This window comes from Lampris incognitus, chromosome 1 (assembly GCF_029633865.1).
Source record: "Lampris incognitus isolate fLamInc1 chromosome 1, fLamInc1.hap2, whole genome shotgun sequence".
In the NCBI taxonomy this organism is placed as follows: Eukaryota; Metazoa; Chordata; class Actinopteri; order Lampriformes; family Lampridae; genus Lampris; species Lampris incognitus.
In genome coordinates, this window is record NC_079211.1 from 100,688,280 (window position 1) to 100,700,208 (window position 11,929).

General features: G+C 43.1%; 1 protein-coding gene across 1 annotated transcript; it reads left to right on the plus strand.

Annotated features, from left to right (window-relative positions):
- The first annotated feature begins 143 nt into the window (after positions 1–143).
- On the plus strand, positions 144–9,579 carry zgc:152830 (uncharacterized protein LOC767682 homolog). The gene is made up of 16 exons (XM_056285058.1): positions 144–218; positions 4,508–4,549; positions 4,660–4,750; positions 4,874–5,022; positions 5,146–5,254; positions 5,383–5,510; positions 5,591–5,690; positions 5,939–6,014; positions 6,188–6,273; positions 7,102–7,206; positions 7,628–7,703; positions 7,847–7,965; positions 8,283–8,366; positions 8,495–8,552; positions 8,707–8,888; positions 8,996–9,579. The coding sequence occupies exons 1-16, from the start codon at positions 208–210 to the stop codon at positions 9,131–9,133; spliced, it is 1,554 nt and encodes a 517-aa protein (XP_056141033.1). The 5' UTR covers positions 144–207; the 3' UTR covers positions 9,134–9,579.
- The last annotated feature ends 2,350 nt before the right edge of the window (positions 9,580–11,929 follow it).

Here is an 11,929-nt window from a genome sequence, read left to right on the forward strand (position 1 = left end):
TCAGGATATTTCAAATGACTGGAAACGCGAATGCCGTTTTGATAGCCTTTTTAATCCATTTTTTGAAAAAAACTACAATTCCCAGCAGCGCGCCAAGCCCCACAAAGAGCGACTGATAAATCACGTGGACAAACGCAGTTTTATAGGACCCGTGGACGGACGTCAGCTGTCTCTCTTTATCTCCGAAGACATCGGAGGAGCGTGGCGATGTGTACCACGTAAGTATTGCTTTAATCCGATCTATCTGCTTTTCGTATCTTTAGAAATTGCATCCCCCCCCCCTAATGTGCAGCCATTTGTAAAGTGTTATATGTTCATTAATGAGTGGCGGGGGGGGGCTTGAGGAAGTCATACCGTCGTCAACTGTCTCCTTTTATAATTGGCTATTTCGCAGATTGAAACCGTCTTTCAGGATTGATTTATGTACGTTTCTGCAGACCGGTGATATTAGCGTTAATAAAGGTACTAAAAATCTCCTGCCAGGACGCCGGTTTCCTTGCATAATGGATTTGGTTTCACTTTGACTTCTTTATTTGGCAGATAATCATGTGATTATTTTTTTTTGGTTTTGCTCTTCACTTTCTGTCTTGATATTACTTCCCTTATGTCCTTGTTGCCAAAATAATGGCTCAAGAATTCCACATAAATCCATATACGTGCACATCGTGATTGAATTGTACTTTCACATGAGTCAATATGTGTGAATACTCTAATAGAGCACCAAAAACTTGTACAGCCTTAGGGGAAATTTACGTGCAGTTTGGGTTTACTGTGCTTGATGACTCGGTTGAACTCTTTGTCAAGGACTGAATTCAAAGTCGTCTCAAAGGTCATATCACTAAAATGCATAACATGGGTTAAAAAGTAGCATGATGGCAATAAGTACCCAGTGGTTATTGCATCACTCCCTAACATAGCATAGCATCTATACAGATGCGATGTTTGCTTTGAGAATGTTGATTGAGAAGTATAGAGAAGGCCAGAAGGAATTACATTGTGCCTTTGTGGTTTTAGAGAAAGTATATGACAGGGTGCCAAGAGAGGAGGTGTGGCATTGTATGAGGAAGTTGGGAATTGCAGAGAAGTATGTTGTGGTGGTGCAGGATATCCATCCATCTATTATCCAAACCGCTTATCCTGCATTCAGGGTTGCGGGGATGCTGGTGCCTATCCTAGCAGTCACTGGGCAACAGGTGGGGAGAAACCCTGGACAGGCCACCAGGCCATCACAGGGCCCGCCCACACACATACACACCTAGGGACAATTTAGTATGGCCGATTCACTTGACCTACATGTCTTTGGACTGTGGGAGGAAACTGGCACACCCGGAGGAAACCCACAGACACGCAAACTCCACACAGAGGAATACCCCCAAGGTTGGACTACCCCGGGGCTCAAACCCAGGACCTTCTTGCTGTGAGGTGGCCATGCTAACCACTGCGCCACCGTGCCGCTGGTGCAGGATATGTATGAGGGAAGTGTGACAGTGGTGAGGTGTATATAACTACACTGGTCATAAAAGAGTCCACGCTTCTTACTGATGTCCACATTCACATTTATTCTTCCTTGAAGTATCATGGAACACCGTGAAAACCGGAAGACAAACGAAATAATTTTAAGAACAAAGTTTAAAAAAAACAACAACAAAGAAACGAATAATCTATGTCTCTTATTTTCTTATAAAACAAAGTGTAACAATACTTAATAAGGTAACTTAATTATTACTGTTTGCCTGATAGACCACAGACACGAGCATGAAAGTTCGCTGCCTTTGTCCGGTATTTCCCTCGCCTTTTCGGAACTTTTTCCAAAATGTCCGGGTCATGTGCTCATGTGACTCTCAATAAAAAAACTTGTTCATCATCATGAATTCATGAATATAACAAAAAGCAACATAATGAGTTGAACTCACAAAGTACTAGGAAGTGTTGCACGGGAAGTAGACTTGGAGGAATACACTTCAGCCATCCTGGCCTAAATTCACTTCTGTACTGAGACAGTACTAATCACCAAAACTGTCAAGGTACTTCCAAACCAGAAGCCGTGGCTGGACAGGAATATGCGGTCTCTGCTCAGGGCTCGAAATTGTGCCTTTAGGACAGGTGACATGCTGGCCTACAAAAATGCCTGGAGGGACCTGAAGAAGGGCATTAGAGAGGCTAAACGCAGGTACAAGCGGCGCATTAAGGGGAACTTCACACACAACAACAACAACCCCCGGAGCATGTGGAGAGGTATTAAAAACACAACGGATTACAAATGCAGCACCCCACACATCAATAGTGACAGCGCACTCCCCGACATGTTTAACCAGTTCTTACCAGACAGGGTGTTGGGCCGCACACTGAAGACATGCGCTGACCAACTAACAGGGGTGTTCACCGACATCTTCAACCTCATCCTGAACACAGGTGTGCCATAGGGCTGTGTGCTCAGTCCAGCCCTCTTCACCCTTTTCACCCATGATTGCACCCCCATTCACTCCTCCAACTCTATAGTGAAGTTTGCTGATGACACCACTATAGTGGGACTCATAACCAACAACGAGGAGACCCACTACAGAGAGGAGGTCCAACATCTGGCTGGGTGGTGTTCAGACAATAACCTGGTCCTGAACACTAGTAAAACAAAGGAGATCATTGTTGACTTTAGGAGATCCAGGAAGACCACCCCCACTGCACATAAACGGTGAAGAGGTGTATATTGTGGATAACATCACATTCCTGGGAATCCACATAACCAAAGAACTCACATGGTCACTCGACACCTCCCACCTGGTGAAGAAGGCACAACAGAGGCTTTTCTTCCTCAGGAAACTTAAACAAGCCGGTCTCAGCTGCTGATCAACTTTTACAGAAGTACAATAGAAAGCATCCTCTGTCACTGTGTCAGTGTGGTATGCCAGCTGCACAGCAGAGAATAGGAAGGACTTGGCCCGGGTGGTAAAGACAGCACAGAGGATTGTGGGAGCTGTGCTCCCAGGCCTGGATGCTGTGTATGCTGGCCGCCTACAGAGGAAAGCCAGCAACATCAGCAAAGACGCAACACACCCAAGTCACTGTCTGTTTGTTCCCTTGCCAAGATACCGCACCATTAAAATCTGGACTAACAGGCTGATGAACAGCTTCTTCCCCAGAGATGTTACCTTGCCAAGATACCACACCATTAAAATCTGGACTAACAGGCTGATGAACAGCTTCTTCCCCAGAGATGTAGCCTCTATCGCCCTACACCCCCCCCACACACACACACCTGCCTATAGCTGCTGAGGACTAATTGGTACTAAAGCCGCTGCAATATGGACAACTGTGCAATAATCCCATGCACTATTTTGAACTTTAAAAGCCGTTGATATTTTTCATTGTCTCATCATCATTTTTGCTACCTCACTTTTTTTGCTACCTCACTTATTTATAATACTAAATGTTGTTTGTCCTTGTTTTTATCTAGTTTTTTTAATCATTTACTTTGTCTAGTGCTGCTGCCCTGAGAGTTGCCAAATGAAATTTCATTGTATGCACACAATGACAATAAAGTATCTTATCTACCTATTAATGAATAACCAAATATATAACAGTGCTGCTTAATCCATTACACACTCTTCATCAAGTAAATCAGTGGTAATTTCTAAGCATTTTGTTAAGATCACTCAAGGAACATTTGAAAAGTGAGCGATTTGGTTGATTAACAATTTATAAAAACCTTTAAAGAAAATTGACATTTTAGGTATACCTCGACACCGTGGATGTTTCAATATAATTAAGAACACTGCTCTCAACACACAGGTTCAATAACAACCTTCCTATACTAACCTAGAAAAGGAGGATAAGTGATCAGTGACTGACTGGACCAAGGCTGGAAGGCAGAAATTTTTTTTAGCTGCTTTCTACAAGAATAATTAATTTCTGAATAGGTCATTCAACAATGGATGGCTGGCTGAGGCGTTCACCCCCTTTTTCAACCTCCGATCTCCTATCTGTATTGTAGCTTTTCATACCAGTCCATTGCCATTCGATTCCTTACGTACGTCAAGAACCCTGGCAAGTTTCCATTCATTACAAGGGATCTCTTCTTCCTTGACAATTACAGTATCGCCAACTTGCACGTTTTGAAGATGCTAAGATTTTCATTGGGGGTGATGAAGAAGGACAGGATTAGGAACGAGTATGTTAGAGGGACAGCTCAGGTTGGACGGTTTGGAGACAAAGCAGGAGAGACAAGATTGAGATGGTTTGGACGTGTGTGGAGGAGAGATGCTGGGTGTATTGGGAGAAGGATGCTGAATATGGAGCTGCCAGAGCAGAGGAAACCAAAGAGGAGGTTTAAGGATGTGGTGAGGGAGGACATGCAGGTGACTGGTGTAACAGAGGAAGATGCAGAGGACAGGAAGAGAGGGAAATGGATGATCTGCTGTGGCGACCCCTAACGGGAGCAGCCGAAAGTAGTAGTAGTAGTAGATGGCATCACTCCCTAACATGGTATTACTTGATATGTTTCTAAATATAGCGTCCAATCCATCGAGTGGACCACTGACTGCAAGAACCAGAAGTGAGTATTGAAAGAACTTCATTGGTTTATCTTTAAGCTAGGGGTTAATAATTATTCCCTGTAATTTAACAAAAAATGTTGCAGTGGATGATTGTGCTGTCTACCGTTAGGTTTGATGGCGTTGTCCTGGTGACCCAGAGCTATGAAACACTGCCCATTGAGCTGGAGAGTCTCAAAGCACCTCTACAGGACTACAGCTCAGTATGACTTTCCTTTTAATCTGTCCATGTCGCTTGTTCTGTACCTGTATTCCCTCTGTTACTGTCTTACGCACACTTAAAGTTTTCTTGCTCTTTCTGTTTTTCTCTCCCTCTCTCTCCCTAGGTGGACAATGGCCTGGGGGAGGAGGTGGTGGTCCTAAAGGTCCCTGGTCTCCCTGGCAACCGACTGGTGTATGCCTCCACTGGCCCGGTGAATCGTGACTATGACGATGTCAGGCGTTTCAGTGATGCTGCTGTAAATGGCGTTAATCGGTCAGTTTTTGTTCAAAAGGAAAACAGTGGATGAGTTTTACTGGCTCACTCTAGGTTTCTGTGATGTCTCACTCATCTCTGTATATTAATAACAATAAACATGATTCTGACTGATATCCTCAGGGCCTTGAAAGCGGGTATGCAGCGCCCCTTGCTCATCTGCCCGTCTCACAGCAACTATGAGAAGAACACCCTGGTGGCCGCCCTGGGTGCCCTTCAAGCTCTCTACATGGTGAGCGCCGCTTTTTGAGACAGCAGCTAAAAGACATATCAAACCCTAACCCCAACTTATTCTCTAGATGAAGAGTAAGTGGATGTATATTCTTGACAAAATATCATTTTGTGGCCCTGTCACTAAAGCCAATTGAAGTTAGGGAGGCCAAGGTGAAACCCACTCAATACAAGGTGTGCGTTCTTGGGCTGTGGGTACCACATGAGCCCCTGGGACAGAGATTGGTGGATATGGCGAGTGCTCTGGAGAGTGGCAGGTAAATGTAACCGTCCATTCCTCACTTGAGATTTTTCGCTTTGTTTCTTGCTTGCTCTCACCCATCCTCCTTTCTCTCAGGCTGGTGTGCCGTGATATTGGTGGTTCAGATCCTGAGCGTATGGCTGCCCCCCGCGTGGCTGAGTATGTGCAAAACCTCTTCAGAGACAGCCTTGTGCAGGTGACCTTAAACTGTTGTAAACTTAACATAGAGAATCCAATTAATCCCTTCACGACAGTAGGCATTCTAATCAAGTATGTTGTCAAACAGAAAAAGGGAAAGTGAATAGATGTGATTACACTGGCAAATGGTGAGCTAGAATACAGTATGTAGTATGCAAGTGAAGAGTTGCATGGTATTCTGCTAGATCTCTTTTGCAGAGTTAAGTCATCAATACACTGAGAAATTTTCTGTGCTGACTCCCTTAGGTGGAAGTTTTGAGTGATGTGAAGGCCCTGGAGCGCGAGTACCCCTGCCTGGCTGCAGTCAACCGCTGTGCCAACAGTAAGACCCCCCCCCCCCAACCACTGGGGAGAAAAAACCCTTTCCACTCTCAGCCACAACTAGTTCTCTGCATCTACTTAGATGACTGAAAAGATGTACTAGGAATGCCAGTGTGGGAAAGACCCGCTCGTAATACCTATATGGTGGTGGTGGTTTTTTTTTTCCTCATATAGCTATACCTCGCCACCAAGGAAGAGTCATCAAGCTCCAGTACTGTGGGGAGGGACCCATTCAAACCACTCTGATGCTGGTTGGGAAGGTAAGCTACGACATTCCTCTAACACTTGACAACCCTGCTGTTAAACCACAAGTACGGCAGCCATTTTAGAACATCTCAGACTCAGCCTGTCAGGCTCAGCGCTGCGGTAAGAATCAGTTCTGCTTTCATTAGTCTAAGCTGTGCTTTGTCAGTCTTGGATCACGGGGGTTTGCTCTCCTACCCCTCTGGTAGGTAACATACTCAATTTCATATGCAAGTCTTCCAATAATAGTGCAATACCATTAAAACTACAGTGTTCATGCAGGCCCACTTTACTGCATCCTGCAATCAAGCACAAAATTGTAGTTTTTCCCAATTCTTCCAGGTCGCCAATAGGGCCACATTTGAAGTCATGTAACTGGGCAGCAAAAGAGGTTGTAGACCTCTGGTGTTATTACAATTTCACCCATTCCCCAGTCAAATCTCATATCTGTCAAAATAGTTCCTCACCCCAAAAAACCTCTGCTGACATGCCTAATTTCATATTCATACTCTGCAATAATACTGCAGTAAGAACAAGCCTAAATACTTATGCAGCGGGAAATTGTAGGTTTTTACCTCCTTTCTCCTGCGTGGCCAAGAATATCTGCTCAGTATTTTAAAAAACTAAAAATTAAATGTTCATACATCCAGAAGATGTGATATGAAAAACTTAACGCTGTCAGATTGTTTGTGCTCCAACGGTGTGCTGAATTGTGGGGATGGATTTAAAGCATTTTTTTTTTAAAAGCAGGTTTGAAATAGCGGGTTGTGGAACCACGGACATCAGAGATCATCTTTGCTTAACAAACTTCAGCGATGATGGCTTGTGCATATGTTTGTTTCCAGGGTATCACTTACGACACTGGTGGAGCAGACATCAAGGCTGGAGGCGTCATGGCTGGAATGCACAGGGACAAATGTGGAGCTGCTGCCGTTGCCGGCTTCTTCCAGGTTAAACATTCCCTTCAGGACTTGATTGACAAGTGTCTTTTTTTTATATATATGTATATATACTTGATGTGATGCTCTCTTTGTGTTTGTACGGCTCATTTCTTTCAAAACAAATTCAAAGGCTGACATCTACAACTGGATTTAAATACGAAAACACTTAAAAATGTCCCTTAATTTTGAAATAAAGGGATCAGTTTCGATGATGACTTTGAATATACACTGCAACTCATTTGCTCTCATGAGAGAAACGAGTACTTCACCCTTTGGTTCTGCTTGGGCTGAAGGCAGTGTCCCTTGGAGGGAATGTAAGAACCACCAAGTTGTTCTTTAAGGGACTTCGCCACTAGAACCCGAACTCGCAATTACACTCAGGATTTGCAATAACCCTCCATTGTTTCTCTGCCTTCCCTTTCTTTTAAAGATTCTAGCCAAGTTGAAGCCAAGCCACCTAAAAGTTGTTGGCTCTATGGCAATGGTGAGGAACAGTGTGGGGGCAGGTCAGTGTCAATCACTCTTTTACATTTTCAGTGTCTGTTTTTCCCTCCCTCTGTTAGAGGGTCTTTCTCATATAACTTGGGACATTGAAATAAGTGTGTGTGTGTGTGTGTGTGTGTGTGTTTGTGTGTGTGTGTGTTCTCAGACTGCTATGTTGCCGATGAGCTGGTGGTGTCCCGTGCGGGTCGCAGGGTGAGGGTGGGAAACACTGATGCTGAGGGCCGTATGGTTATGGTGGACCTGCTCTGTGAGATGAAGGAGAAGGTAAGATCATCCTGTCATAACGCCACATTCATACACACCCTTCACTTTTTACACAGATATCCAACCTATGTTACCATCTAACTAGTTTCCCCATCTTTAACACCTCAACCTAGTGTGCCCTAACATAGCCAGGGTCCCCCCTGCACTCCTGATAGTGCGTCTTTGTTTTTGCAACTGTCCTCTTGTTGTGTGACCCTTTTTCTGAGTCTTTGGTTTGCCCTGAATCGTATATGAAACGATGTAAATTGTAAAGCTGTCATTTTGATATTATTTTAATGATGGTAGTAACAATAATTGTATCTTTTCTTTCTCTGTAGGCAGTAGAAGAGGTTTCCCCCCAGCTGTTTACTATTGCTACACTGACTGGCCATGCTATCAGAGCCATGGGACCCAACTACTCCGTAAGGACTGCTGCATTACAAACACTAGTGTAGATCGAACACTCGCATGATTTAAATAATCAAACAATAGATGGTCAACAGTTCAGTGCTATGCTCTGCTGAGATTTTTTTAATTTATCTTTTTGCAGATTATCATGGATAATGGACCGGCCCATAGCACAGGAAACGCCACTCAGTGGCAGAAAGGTGAAAAGAAAACAGATTAATGATATAGAGCACCATTTGAATCTGTTGCAAACACCCATTGTCCTTGTAAGCCAGTGTTCGGTACAACTGTCAACAGATGGGTATCAGTCCTTGCGCTAACACACGGTCCTTTTGTCTTCTCCTATCTGTGCAGCTGGCGAGGTGTTGGGGGACATGTTTGAGATTTCCAGTATTAGGCGTGAGGACTACGAGTTCCATAAGGGGAAGTCTGAGTACGAGGACATTCTTCAGTGCAACAACCTGCCATCCACTGCCACTCCTCGAGGACATCAGACCCCAGCAGCTTTCCTTATCATGGCCTCGGGGCTCGACAAGGTAAACGTAAGATATAACCTGTGTATTATGTGTACGGTATGATTATGGCAAAGTGCAACTGGTCAGTGGTAATTTGTCTTCTTGCCCTCCCTGTATTGCTGATACAGCATGGTGTGGATTCTGACAAGCCCCTGCCATACTCCCATGTTGACATTGCTGGGTCCAGTGGTCCTTTCCCCGGTGTGCCAACAGGAGCCCCTATCCTTGCCATGGCAACAAACTACATCCTATCTAATGCTCACTAAGGAGGCATGCACTTCCTATCTCTGTCTCCTCTCTATTATACAATCACTATCATTATACAACTTGTTTAAATAGAATGGCTCCTGCACTATACTGTGCTTATACCCCAACACCAATTGCACAGCTGTCCAACTAGTAGAGATGACATCATGATCAACACATGCAGTGCAAAGTTTGCAGCATTTTAACTCTACATTCCCTAATGCCCCAGATCAACAATATTATTTGAGAATGTTGTCTAAGTTTTGTTTTTTCCAAGATTGGTAATATCCGTCCCATCCATACCAGGCATCAAGAGTCCTTATCCTGAAACTTGAGTGGCCTGTATATTTACTCAGGGTCAATTAGAAGAAATGCCATCCTTTTTTGTGACAAAATGGTGTGTGTCAGACAGATCAAGCACGGTAATAAATAAAAGATGTTTGCAAAGTCCGGTGTTCTCTCAGTCCAACAAACTGCCTTGCCAAAGCTCACATGTATGACATCATTATACATCAGGGCAGAGAAAAGGGCAGGAGGTCATTTATATTTTCTAAAAATCTGAGCTAAGAGTTGCAAATGTCAGTTTATTTGTATGGCCCATGAATGAATGATTTATCTAACATGTAAACAAGCAGAATATAACATACAGATAATCCATTGCCAGTAATCAAAAGTGATCGACAAATCCACACATCAAACTCGGCGAACAGATCTCCACATACATCAGATTATTTGTTACATGTTCGAAAAGGAGTAGGAGGAGTATACACTTATTTTTTCCTACCCCTTCTCGCCTACTCTTGTTAATTCAGCTACTATACATTACAAAAAGGGAAAAAAATATAACTAAAAATATGACAAAAGAATATATGTATATATATATAAAATCCAGTGAGTCAAGTAAATTCTTTATGAGACAGTACAAGCCTGTTTAATGCCATAAGCAATCATCAGCGGTCAAGAAAGCTACACGGGCCACAAACATTGGTAAGCAGCTTTTTTTAACTTTTGGATAAGTGCTTTACCCCGGACCATCAACTGAGGAAGATATTCAATAGGAACACCATGCCTAACATTCAACAAATAATATCGTCCCACAACACAAGACTCATGAACAAATCAATGACACCTTCATCAGAACCGGACTCCCCCAACTGCAACTACCTACGCTATGGTGATGAGAGATGATAACGGCACCATAGAGACATACGTCGGTCTAACACAGGGAACACTCAAAAAGAGGTTTAATGCACACGTGTAGCTTTAGAAACAACCGTTTAAAGAGTGTAACATCTTTAAGCCCTTATATTTGGTCATTGGCGGACAGAAACATTAATTATTCAACCACCTGGAAAACCCTCTCAAAGAACAAAGCATATTCAACCAGTAGTAAAATGTGCAACCTATGTCTCACTGAAGAATATTTTATCATTTGCAAACCAGAAATGTCCACACTGAATAACAGGAATGAATTGGCCAGCAATTGCAGACATGGACACAAGCACCTATTTTGTAATTATAAATAAATCATGACAATAGACAAATACCCCCTCCCCATTAGCGATCACGTGTTTTTGAAATTTTGAACGTTGCACCTCTCCCTTCCCCCATTGGCCGTTGTGCACGTGATGTGCATGACGAGGCAGTAAACGGTGTGTTGTGTCCCGTGTAGCTTTATTGACAGCTGATGATTGCTTATGGCATGAAACAGGCTTGTCTTGTCTCAAAGAATTTACTTGACTCACCGAATTATTTTGCTCCTTATTCGATGAGCACTTTCCCTACTGCTGAGTGTTTCTTTTAACAAGGTTTTATATATATATATATATATATATATATATATATTAAGATAGATGTAGGAAAAAAAAGCTTGAATGCATTTTTTCCCCCTACATCTGTCTTAATATTCCACTCCTCATTTCTTGAGCACTTTTATCTATGTTTGGAGATAAGTAAAACTTTAACAGTTAACACAACTTTTCGTTATCCCTGTATCTCTTGATAATCAGTCCTTTGTACTTCTTGAACCGCGTAATGTTTGTACTTTGCTCTTCAAAGTTATTCGGTTTGGGGGCACTCTGTCAGTCATTTTGAAGGAGGCAGACACAGATTTCGTCATGTGCTCCATCAACAACCCTAAATACTGCTCTTCCTAAGATAAGCTGATGTTCAAAGTCAGAAATAGAATACATAATTTCATAATAAAATGTTTTATGACTATCAAATTAAATGTTTATGCTCTATTATACGAGATAAGACCGTAAAATAGCGTGTCATGCATATGATTGACATGAAGTCAGAGCATGATCGGGACATGGTGTGAGTGTTGGGGGGGGGGGCACAAATGGAAAAAAAGGGTTTTGAGGCTGTAGAAGGAGAGGGCGAGAAGGAGCAGTATGCAAGGAGAAGGATTTGAGGAAGTTTCCTCTGTTTCTCAGAGCTCCAAGGTGTGTTTGGCTGTAATAAATCTAGAATATATCTCTATAATATGGTTTTGGATGACATCAGTGTTTGTTTTTTAGGCAACAATGGCAAACCGATAAAGACTGGCCAGATTTAGCGTTGCTGAAGTTTTGAGACAAATTCTAAATGAGGAGACCTCTGAGGAGAGTGGTGATTCAGGGATTAATTATGAGGACCATGATTCAGAGGCTTGTGTGACACTAAAAATGCACCTGAAGCTCACCCTGATACTGCAGGGGCCACCGAGGCTGACTCTGACACTACAGGACCCTCAACACTGCACATCAATACCACTAAGCTACCACTGGTTGAACGGAGACAAGAAAGGGGAAGGGCTAGAGCAGGGATGGACA

Bases quoted from the DNA above. Each gene is read 5' to 3' on its own strand.
- zgc:152830 (XM_056285058.1), top strand. The intron at 4,751-4,873 runs GTATGACTTTCC...CTCTCTCCCTAG, and splicing joins CTCTACAGGACTACAGCTCA to GTGGACAATGGCCTGGGGGA. The intron at 5,023-5,145 runs GTCAGTTTTTGT...TGATATCCTCAG, and splicing joins GCTGTAAATGGCGTTAATCG to GGCCTTGAAAGCGGGTATGC.